Genomic DNA, 12,000 nt, shown 5'->3' with positions numbered 1-12,000 from the left:
CTTGTACACCACTGAACACTCAGTCAGAAGGCAGATGTATAGATGTAAGAGGCTTGGACAATTTTAACCTTGTCTGTAAATTAGTCTTCTCATAATTCATACATCCACCAATCCAGAGAAACCTCCTCTTATAACATTTTTCTCTCTCGATCCCTCTTCTCTGGTCTGCCTTTATTTTTTTTCTCTAGAATTACCATTACCTGTAGCTTGGAAAGTTATTTTCTGAGGAGATGGTGCATTCAGCTCTATCAAAAGAAGGTTTTGGTGACCAGAAATAGTTAGCTGAGCTGTCTCTGGGCTCTCCAGTGGGTAGGGCAACCCAGTTATGAGATTTTGAATTGGTAAATGTATACATTATGAGATCACCTATTTACAGGTAAGACGAATTTGTTCTATTTAACTACTCAACATTACTTTTGAGTACTCAACATTACTATAAATTCAATGCAAAATGGACACATTCTTAATTTCATTTACAAATTTTAATGATTAATTCAGCCTGTAAAATCTACTTAGCTAACACTCTGGATTTGTATGTAAAAGAGAGACCACACAGTTCAGGGTTGTTAGTGCTCTCTCTTTTTTTCACCTTCTTGTTTCTGAAACAGAATATTGAAGCAGCGAATAGTGTACATTGATGGTTAGACTGTGCTCTTGAGTTTTTGACCATGTGCTTTCCTAAGTAAACTGTTTTCCTGGCTGTGGTCTAAATTTGGTTAATTTTTCTTTCTATTACAAATAGCGTTTTACAAATCCTTTAGAGCAGCTCACTCTGTAATTGAGATAGATCAGTAATCACTGCTCAATAATAAAGTGTAGGCCAAAGGAAACATCTCTGTGTCAGTGTTTGATTGCATTGTGAGGAGCTTTATGGAACATTGTCCATGTAAGGTGGCTTAAAAAATGTATGTACGAGACTGTGTACACAGCATCATGGGAACAGTAAATGACCACTGTGGTTAAGATTTCAGACACTTTTCACTTTAACCCTCTGTTTTTAGTTGCCTATAACTTTGCAAAACTTTCAGTTTGGAATCGAAATCTTCCAAGTTTGGTCTCTGGCCAAAGGTGATTTTTTTTTTTAAGTTTGAACGAAAACGGTACAGAATATTTTGAGTACAAGGAGAAGGGGCGGAAATACTTTTCTCATAGATATATTCTTCAATAATAAAGTGTAGGCCAAAGGAAACATCTCTGTGTCAGTGTTTGATTGCATTGTGAGGAGCTTTATGGAACATTGTCCATGTAAGGTGGCTTAAAAAATGTATGTACGAGACTGTGTACACAGCATCATGGGAACAGTAATGACCACTGTGGTTAAGATTTCAGACACTTTTCACTTTAACCCTCTGTTTTTAGTTGCCTATAACTTTGCAAAACTTTCAGTTTGGAATCGAAATCTTCCAAGTTTGGTCTCTGGCCAAAGGTGATTTTTTTTTTTAAGTTTGAACGAAAACGGTACAGAATATTTTGAGTACAAGGAGAAGGGGCGGAAATACTTTTCTCATAGATATATTCTTTAAAAAAAAATTTCACACAGCTTTGCAGCCTAAATAACTGGGGAATGAAAATCAGAGTGTGGCGTGGAGATAGCCTTGTTAACAGAAATGCTCTTGTGTATGTTAGTAAAATTTGTGGATTTGACTGAGGTCTTGTCTACACTGGTGGTTTGGTTTGGTTTTTTGAATCAGTGTGGCTGCACTAGTATAAATAGTGATATGCAAGAGCATGACCTCAGTGCAATTCACCAGTTTCTATACCAGTTCAGCACTCCTACCCTAGAGGGTTGCAGTAGTGCTGTTTTATTGGTGTTAACTGTGTATGTAAACCCAGCCTGAGTTACCAACTGAAAATTGTTTGCCATGGGTGGGTGTTTTACATGTCTGTGCCCAGCTCATTTAACTGTGTAATGAAAATGTATTGAAGAGGTGCGTGTTTGACTCCGTTTTTCTGGACCTTGCACGATATAAAGGGGTTGAACTATTGGATGCACTTTGTGTAAGGTAGTTAGCATCCCATTCTGGATGAGCCACCAAGTTATGCCCACAGTTAACCTTTGTAACCAAAGTTCTTATTACTGCTACCTTCATCCTTCCCTCTCTTCTTTTCCCTTGTATTGTTTGTTACACTCAATATTTTGTCTTAAATGAGATTGAAAGCTCTTTGGGGCAGGGCCCTTGTCTTCTCATGTGTCTGTACAGTGGACATAATGAGGCCCCCACTCTTGATAACAATGCTAAAAATTAATAACAATAATAATGTACCTTAAGAGCTCTGGAGCTGGGAATGCCCAAAACCTTAATGCAACAGCCTTAAGTTTGACTGAGGGCATATGCTTGAAATATTAACCTATGTTTGGTGCTAATATATATTTATGTATAAAATCATACTTGTACAATGGTATATGCAATTCAAACATTACTGCATTTTTTAGAATTTTTGGCAAAATATCATCAGTTGTACATTGGCTGTTCATTGTTTTAACAGAATCCACACATAAGTTAAATAAGTAAAAATAAACTATTTTTCATTCAGAGAATTTTCCCCTTCAAACTGGGGAGGGCTTTTTTTCCTCCCTTTCCCTTTGATGCGAGGATGCTAGTTCTGCAGAAAAATGAGCTCTGTTACTCTCCCCTGTGGTATAATTGCTGTGCCAAGCCAACCATTTATTCTTTGTTTGTCAAGTATTATTCTGAGGTAAACCCTATAATCTCTTATCCAGCAATACCATTTGGCTTCTTCAAGCCTTTTTTTTCTTAGCTGTAAAACTCTTTTGAAGTCAGTTCTGTATTTCTTTGGCATGTAATGAGGACAGTGCAGCTTTTTACAAAATGTGTGGTTATTGAGAGCTTCAGCAAACTGTTGGTTGGGTGCTTTTTCTAGAAGTTCCTGTTCTTGACATTACTCACTCCATGGTGCTCTATTTAATTGTAGTTTTCAAAGTATTAATAAATTATTTACATTTCAATTACTTTGGCCTTTTAATGCAGTGAAGTCATCCTGGGATATTTATGCATGAGAACTATTTCATCAGTTTTAGAGCCTCTCTCTTCAGCCATTGAAGACTCTAGCAGTAGGATCTTTGTTTACTTACCAGGTTCTTTACAGTTCCTAATTTTAGTCCAAAGCATTATTTTAACTTCATTCCAAAGAAGGAGATTCTTATACACAGGGCTGGCTCCAGGCACCAGCATTCCAAGTTGGTGCTTGGGGCGGCAATCTGCAAGAGGCGGCAGTCCCTGTTGTTTTGCCCCCAAGCAGCGTGCCAAATTGCCACCACGGACAGCGGGTGCAGTCCGTGTGCCCTTAGGGCTGCACGCGCATTTCCGCGGCGGCGGCAATTTGGCAGCAGCTTCTATGTTTAGCTGTCCGCGGCTGCTTCAGCTAAATGTAGAAGCTGCCGCCAAATTGCCGCCGAGGAAACGCGCCTGCCGCCCTAAGGGCACACGGACTGCTCCCGCCGCCCATGGCTGCAATTCGGTGTGCTGCTTGGGGCGATAAAGACTGTAGAGCCGGCCCTGCTTATACATATAACGTTGTTGCATTCAAGGGATTATATAAAACAAGCTGGAACAAAGAATTGTTCTGTGTCAGCAGATTTGTGTATTTCCACACTGAACAAGTTAGAAGGGGCTGGCACTAGGGGAGAGTTCTGAATCAATGCCCACCCCCCTGCCACAGTGAAAGCCTTAACAATAATCAGATGACCTTGTCAGTCAGTAATCATCAGTTGGATGCCAGAATAGGGGGAAAGAGCTAGCTAATTATCTAAACAATAAAAATAAAAGAAGAATGTTACATTTGATTTTAGGTTCGGGAACTGCAAACACGTTTACAGAGCATCCAGGCAACAGGCCCATCCAGTCCAGGTCGTCTCACTTCCGCAAATCGACCCGTGAACCCCAGTACTGGAGAGCTGAGCACAAGCAGTAGCAGCAATGACATTCCCATTGCCAAGGTGAGCTGTTGTGTGCTGCAGTGATGCCTCTTATTATCTGGAAGAGGCAGACTTCATTGTGCACAGCTGCTGTGCAGGCATGCGATTAACTGGGAAGTATCATCTAGAATCCCAGGGGTGTTTTCAAGGGCCCTAAGCGGGCCCATGAACTCAAGCTGCAGGAAGAGATAAAGTGCTAATAATTTTAAGTCTCTCTTAGTCACAACACAGATGCCAGCTTTCATTTATCAACTTAATGTGGGATTTCCAAGCATGGTGAATGTGTGAATGATGATGCATTTTGCATAGTTGTGGAGAAAATGGGGCGTGGGATGCCTGTCTGTAACTTGTGTAGCTTTGTGGCTTTTAGATTGCTGAACGAGTGAAGCTCTCAAAGACAAGGTCAGAGTCTTCATCGTCTGACCGACCTGTCCTAGGATCAGAAATCAGCAGCATAGGGGTGAGTGCTAATAATAAAACAAAATAATAAACTGCACACACAACTCATCCTAACATGAGTATTGCAGGAAAGAGCCGGAGTGTCTGTTATGTTGTTAAAAACAAAAACAGTATCTTACTATTTCAAAGCTAATTTTATGGAAAATATTTAACAGGAGAGAGAGAATAAATGAATGCGCTTGTGTAATCCCCAGTTTTACATAATGTAGTCCATGCAGTTGCCATAAATTGATGGCCAAGGACCTAATCCTTGAAACTCTTGCTCATCTGAGTAATCATATTAACTTCAAGGGGACAATAAATACGAGTGAGGATTACTCACATAAATAAGGGTTATGCAGCTGCACCCCAAGTTAGACATCTCTACAAGAGTAGTATATCAAATTCTGTTCTGATAACACCAATGTCAATCTAGCAGAACACCATTGCTACTCCTGATTTACACTTGTGTAACTGAGAGCAGTATTTGGCCCTTTTGCACAGATTTCCTGAAAGTATAGATGTTCTCCAGGGGGCCTGAGTAGTGCTTTTAAATCTACAGTATTTTTAAAAACTAGCCGTCCGCTCACAGCAGATTTATTAACAACCCTGTGCAGGTGTCTAGCAGTGTGGCTGAGCATTTAGCCCATTCTCTCCAAGACTGCTCCAACATCCAGGAAATCTTTCAGACACTCTATTCACATGGATCTGCTATCTCTGAAAGCAAAATCCGAGAGTTTGAAGTGGAAACAGAGAGGTTAAATAGGTAAGATGGAAAGTTAGACGCACTTGTAGTATTTTGCCTACTATTTGTGTTGTTAAATTGATTTTATTTTCATATCTCATATGTTCGTGCTTGGCTCCCAGTTCGTCTCTGGCAGCTCCAAATAAATGTGAAACTTGGATAATGAAGAGGTGATCTTAACATATATTAACAGTTTTTCTACCAATATGATAATTTGAACATGTATGCTAAGGCCTTTAATGGATTTGAATCTCTCTCTGTCCTATGTAGTAAGTAGATCATTTATTTCTCATGTCTCTTCCATGTCCAGAATTCTAAACTGTGGTGTGTTCACCATATCCCTGAAGCATGCAGCAAACCAGTAGATCTTGCATTTTTTTCTAAAACATACAAACGTTATTACTTAGGATTTGCATGACTACTACACCCTTCTAGAAACAGGGTATTTTGTTTTCTGCTGGGGTACCTGAATAATAGTGTTCAGAATCAAATTGTCTCAGTAAATGTGCTCATTTTAGATGAGATGGAGAATGGATGTATTGGTTGATCATAGGATGAGTTGTCAGTGTGGTGTGACCATGAAAAAGACTAATGCAGTCCTGTGATGCATCAGGCCAGGTATTTCCAGTAGAGACGGGGGAAGTGTTAGTACCATTATACAAGGCACTGGTGAAACCTTATCTGGAATATTGTGTGCAATTCTGGTCTCCTGTGTTTAAGACAGATGAATTCAAACTGGAACAGGTGCAGAGAAGGGCTACTAGGAGGAGGTGAGGAAAGGAAAACCTACCTTATGAGAGGAGACTCAAAGAGCTGGGCATGTTTAGCCTAACCAGACAAAGGCTGAGGGGAGATATGATTGCTCTGTGTACATAAATCAGAGGGATAAATACCAGGGAGGGAGAGGAATTATTTAAGTTAAGTGCCAATGTGGGCACAAGAACAAATGGATATAAAATGGCCAGCAACAAGTTTAGGCTCGAAATTAGGCAAAGGTTTCTAACCATCAGAGGAGTGAAGTTCTCTAGCAACCTTCCAAGGGGAGTAGTGGAGGCAAAAAAAACAGACTGACTTCAAGACTGAGCTTGATAAGTTTGTGGAGGGGATGGTAGTGTGGGACTGCCTGCGATGGCATGTGGCTCATAGGCAACTGCCAGTAGCAAAAATCCCCAATGGCTGGTGATGAGACACTAGATGTGGAGAGCTCTGAGTTACTATAGAGAATTCTTTCCCAGGTATCTGCCTGGTGGGTCTTGCCCACATGCTCAGGGTTTAACTGATCATCATATTTGGGTCGGGAAGGAATTTTCCCCTGAGTCAGATTGGCAGAGACCTTGGGGTCTTCCATCTTCTGCAGCATGTGGCACAGGTCACTTGCAGGTTTAAACTAATGTAAATGGTGACTTCTCTGTAACTTGAAGTCTTTAAACCATAATTGGAGGACTTCAGTAACTTGCCAGAGGTTAGGGGTCTATTACAGGAGCAGGTGAATGACATCTGTGGCCTGCAGTGTGCAGGGAGGTCAGACTAGATGATCTTGATGGTCCCTTCTGACCTTAAAGTCTATGAGTCTAACAGTATTGCTGGTATCACTGGACCTTGTACTGTATTAGCTCTTCCATAGTCAAGGCACCATGTCTTATTAATTACATGAGCTCAAAATTGTAAATAAAAAATCCCAGAATTATGTGGCACTGCACTCCTCCTTACTGCTTTTCCCAGTTCTAGTCCAGTCTAGTATGCTTTTTATTTGACTATTTTGATATGAATTAATTTTATGAAAATGCTCCCCCTTCTTTTCAGTGAGCTACAGAATTTTGTATTGACAACACAAACACTGGAGAAGTTGTCAAGAGAACTGGATCTTTTGACAGCTGGGAAGGGAACTGCTGGGACTTTGGGCAACCTGAAAAGCTCAGGGGTTTATTCTGGCTATCGAAGAAGGGATGTGCTAACTTTTTTCCTACCCCATTTACAGGTGATGAGGGGGTGACTTCAGATTTTTGAGAGGCGTGAATGGTGTTGATTTCCTTATTCCATACCTAAGTAAACCTTTACAGCATTTAACTGTACCCTGCTACTACATTCAGCGATGATGGATAAGTACGCAGCTTGATGTCTCTGCAAAAACGATAAGCAGTGAGGTAGTCAACAATGTTGACGTTTAAGTATCAGGGCTTGTTTATGTGAACATATACTTGGCAGCAAGCCGTAATGGAAATCTACTTCACACTAGTCTGCCCTGCACTAACTGTCCATGTGGATCTTGTTGGTGCACACTAGAAGTTCCATAGTACACTTTGAAGCAGGGTATATCAATGCACACTATGGAACTTTTGTTCTTCTTCAAGTGCTTGCTCAAGTCCCTTCCACATTAGGCGTGCACCATTGCCAGAGATTTTCCCCTCAATAGTATGTGTCGGGCTGGCTGTAGCCCTCTGGTGCCGTGTTCTTATGCGCCAGTGTAAGGGGTGAGGCCAGCCACACACCCTCTCAGTTCCTTCTTACTGCCTATGACGGTTGGTGAAAGTCTCCTCTTGCTTTGGCAAGGTGCCTGTGAGTGCTTTTTTCTTCTCTGTATCATAGTTTATTCTATAGTTTAGTTATAGTGTATATATTATAAATAGGGTTAGTGTAAATAGGACCAACCTCCCCTTATTGTTAAGGGGATTCCTTTGCCACCGTGGCTGGGCAGCTCACTACCACAAAATGACTTTTGGCCTCATTGAAGGCTCTTAAAGCGGACAGCAGCTAACCTGGGGCTAGAGATTGAGGAGCTTCAGGAATCATCCCACAGTCTCATTGGTGTTCTGGCAGCAGCAGTTCCATCTAAAGTGGCCTTCCCCATTAATGAGGTGGTAATGGGTCTGGTCAAAGGCCTGTGGCAGACCCCATCTTCTCTGCCCCCCTCTTTGAAAAGAGCAGAGAGTGAGCCTTATTGGGGAGATATGACTACAATTTGTGAGACTCCTTCGTCAAATTTAAGGACTCTAGGCAGGAATTCTCAGCCCTCTTAGAAGAGGGGAAGAATGTTGCCAGAGCCTCTCTCCAGGCGGCATTAGATGCCTCAGACATGGCAGTGAAGACAATGGCTTCTGCTGTCACCTTGAGGTGATACAGTTGGCTTCAGTCCTTGGGATTCCCTCACTATTTTTGGAGCAGATGAACACAAGACTGCACACCCTGAAGGACTCAAGGGCACTACTCAGGTCCCTGGGCCACAATACTCTGTTTGCTTCTAGGAAGTGCTTCTGGCCCCAGCAGCCACCATGCTTCTCAGCTCAGCCTCCAAGACAAGAACCCTATAAAAGAAAAGAGAGAGGTTACTAGCACCATCAACTACTTCCATCCACCTCAGCCTCCCAGCTGGGGTCTCATAGGTACTCCGGTGGACCGAAGCAGGACTTTCAACGGTGCACCCCAGGGAGCTATACAAGTTCCTGCTTCAGATCCTGTCTCTCGTTTATTTTTGGACCGACTGTCCCACTTCAGCCCAGGGTGATCCTGTATAATGTTGGACTGTGGGTGCTAAATACAGTGGCAGTTGGCTATACCCTGGAGTTTTATGCATTGCTCATGCCCCCAAAGAACTTACAAGCTGATTTAAGACAAAGTGCAAGTGTGACTGAAAGGTAGGAAGGCAAGATAGAGGGAGGATAAGGATAGTAGTAATAAGACCACACTGTTACATAGGCTTGCTGCAGTGATAAAGCAACAGGGAATTCAAAAAGGGATGTTTTATTCTTTGGTTGGTTCTTTGGTTGTTTTTTTAGTGGTGGGGGTTTGTCCCAGATCTAAGTAAACATCCTCCTATGTTCTTGTCACAGTACATGGAGTCGATGGATTTAGCTGTAGTACTTGAAAATACTGCCAGCCAAATGTTCTTTGACATTCTAAACTGGGATCATTTTGGTGTTTTCAAGACAAATAGACTTCTGTCTCTGCTTGAAGGTTAAACATTATTTCCTTCTCTACAGCCGTATTGAGCACTTAAAATCCCAGAATGACTTGTTGACAATAACGCTGGAGGAGTGCAAGAGCAATGCTGAGAGGATGAGCATGCTGGTTGGGAAATATGAGTCCAATGCCACGGCACTCAGACTTGCACTGCAGTACAGGTATGTAAATACGTGGCCTGGGAATTTGAGCCTGAAAAGTGAGGTGACAAGACTTGCTGCAGAACTTCAGGAGATAAAGCTGTTGTTCTGCAACAGAACATCCTGTTTCTGTTCCATTCTGCTGTGAGTAAAGATGCACTGGCTAGATATGTTCATGAGGCAGCTACATTTAGTTATTGTCTGATACGTAACTCAACTATAGTCAGAGGCGTTTCATCAGGGATGAATTTAGCTCTGTCACACTAAATAGCTTTACCTCTTCTTTTTGGTAATACAGAATGAAGATTAGAATTAGGGAAGATTTGTTTAGTTTTTCTCCTTCCTTCTTATATGTGAATGAAACAACCTTTGCAGGTTTTACTGAAGAAAATAAAAAAAGAAAAAAGTGGTGGTGGTGATGATGATGATAATAAGCAACTCGTGATGTTAATATGATAGATGTTGCTGGGAATATTTTTTCAATATTTCTTTAGCGAGAAGAAATGAATCGGTGTCTGAGAAATGTTAAATCTGTATCTTGCTCTATTTGAAGTGTGTTGGGTGCTCATAGTCCAGTGTCCTCATCACATAGGCAGCCATGATCATTAGCCATCCCAACAAGAGGTTAAGGATTCAGTAGGTAAAATGACTGAACTCCCCTCTCACACTCTAGCACAGGGGTCGGCAACGTTTCAGAAGTGGTGTGCCGAGTCTTCATTCGTTCACTCTAATTTAAGGTTTTGTGTGCCGGTAATACATTTTAACGTTCTTAGAAGGTTTCTTTCTATAAGTCTGTAATATATAACTAAACTATTGTTGTATGTAAAGTAAATAAGGTTTTTAAAATGTTTAAGAAGCTTCATTTAAAATTAAATAAAATGCAGAGCCCCCCAGACCAGTGGCCAGGACCCAGGCAGTGTGAGTGCCACTGAAAATCAGTTCGCGTGCCGCCTTCGGCACCCATGCCATAGGTTGCCTATCCCTGATCTAGCAGCTCTTCTTCGAGTGATTGCTCATATCCATTCCAGTTAGATGTGCGCGCTGCGCGTGCACATCTGCCGGAAACTTTTTACCCTAGCAACTCCAATGGGCCTGCAGGTCGCCCCCTAGAGTGGCGCCGCCATCGCGCCTGATATATACCCCTGCCGGCCCGCCCACTCCTCAGGTCCTTCTTACCGCCATGTCGGTTGCTGGAACTGTGGAGTGCGGCTTGCTGTCCTCCACGTCCCTAGCTCTCCTTCGTTACTGTCAATAGTTGTAGTTGTAAATAGTTTTAAAAAACAGTTTAGAGTTGTATAGTAATTAGTAGTCATTGTATATAGTTTATAGAACTTATTTGCGGGTTGGGCCGTTGCCCTCCCCGGCATCGGGCCCATGCCTGGTTCGCCGGGCTTCAAGCAGTGTTCGGCCTGCAAGAAGCCGATGCCAACTAGCAATCCCCATGACGCGTGCCTGAAGTGCCTCGGGGAATCGCATATCGCCGATAAGTGTCGCATCTGCAAGGCCTTTAAGCCTCGAACAAAGAAAGAGAGAGATCAAAGACTGCGGACTCTCCTGATGGAAGCGGCACTGAATCCGGTACCGTCAGCGCAGCCGGCCACCTCTACACCGGCACCGGTCCACCCCGGCACCGGAAAGACACTACGGCACCGCCCATCCCCGGCACCGGGATCCAATCAAAGACCCTCGACATCTGCGACATCATCTCGGCAGGCTCGAGTGGAGCGCCCGGCACCTACCTCTGCCGCGGCACCGCCTGCAGGGTTGCCGTCGACTCCGTGCCCGGAAAGTCCGTCGAGTCCAGCCCCTCCTAGCTCCCCCTTAAGATCTGGGGTCGAGCTATTAGTCCCGTCCACGCCGGAGACCTTCGCTTCGGCGTGGGACTTGATAGCTCTGTCTGAGCCATCCCAGCCTCAACCCCCGGTGCCCCCAATGCGGGTCATCTCCGGAGGCAAGCCAACGTTGAGAGCGCCATCTCCGGAATCCAGGCATTGATCGCCTTCGAGGCCCCGACGACGTGGACACTCGCGCTCTCGGCGCCGCTCGCAGTCCCGGCACCGCTCTCCTAGGTGGTACCGGTCACACTCGCGGCGCAGGTCAACGTCGGTACGGTCCCAGTCTGGCTCTTCTCAATACCGGCACCGGGACTCTAGGAGCCGTTCGCATCGGCAATCAACTCCCAGGTCGACCTCCCGGCACCGAGCCGGTGGCAGGTCCCGGTCCCGGTCGACCTCCTGGCACCGCGTCGGTGGCAGGTCCCGGTCCCCAGCACCATCCCGGCACCGCATCGGACGTAGATCGCGATCCCGGCACTGAGCTGGAGGCAGGTCCCGGTCCGGATCCCGGCACCGAGTACCAGACCGATCCCGGTCCCGGTCCCGGCACTGGTATGGCTCCCGGTACCGATCGTCGGCACCGAGAGGATCGTCGGCGTCGGGACTGAGAGATGCCTATCAGCCAAGTTCGGCACCTCCATGGCCTTCGAGGCAGCCATCGGTCTCCTCTCAGGCGGACAGCGTTTATACGCTGGGCCCGGACAGACACGCGGCCCTCTTTCCGGACCCTTCGCCTCAAGACCAAGGGCCACAGCAGTGGGGGTTTTGGACTCCCTGGGCGTACCATCAAGCCCAGGGTCCGCAACATACTTCTCCCCGGCCTGCGGCGGACCGAAGACCACCAGAGTCAATGCTGTCTCGCCCCCCTCCCTCTCCGGAAGGCGAGGACAGGTCCAGCCACCAGGACCCAGAGCTTCCTCCGGAGCCAGAGGGCCGGGCCCAGATGGA

The 12,000-nt window shown here is 44.6% G+C and overlaps 1 protein-coding gene across 4 annotated transcripts in view; it reads left to right on the top strand.

Moving 5' to 3' along the window:
* MCC (MCC regulator of WNT signaling pathway) overlaps positions 1-12,000 on the top strand; it is a 341,462-nt gene that overhangs the window by 265,947 nt on the left and 63,515 nt on the right. For all 4 annotated transcript variants that reach the window (XM_050945632.1, XM_050945631.1, XM_050945634.1 and 1 more), the window contains 4 exons: positions 3,812-3,958; positions 4,308-4,397; positions 4,993-5,141; positions 9,098-9,238. In XM_050945632.1, the coding sequence (XP_050801589.1) occupies positions 3,812-3,958; positions 4,308-4,397; positions 4,993-5,141; positions 9,098-9,238 (527 nt within the window). The remainder of the gene's footprint in view (positions 1-3,811; positions 3,959-4,307; positions 4,398-4,992; positions 5,142-9,097; positions 9,239-12,000) is intronic.

The sequence above is a fragment of the Gopherus flavomarginatus genome, chromosome 3, assembly GCF_025201925.1.
Source record: "Gopherus flavomarginatus isolate rGopFla2 chromosome 3, rGopFla2.mat.asm, whole genome shotgun sequence".
NCBI lineage: Eukaryota > Metazoa > Chordata > Testudines > Testudinidae > Gopherus > Gopherus flavomarginatus.
This window is presented reverse-complemented; position numbering and strand designations above follow the sequence as displayed.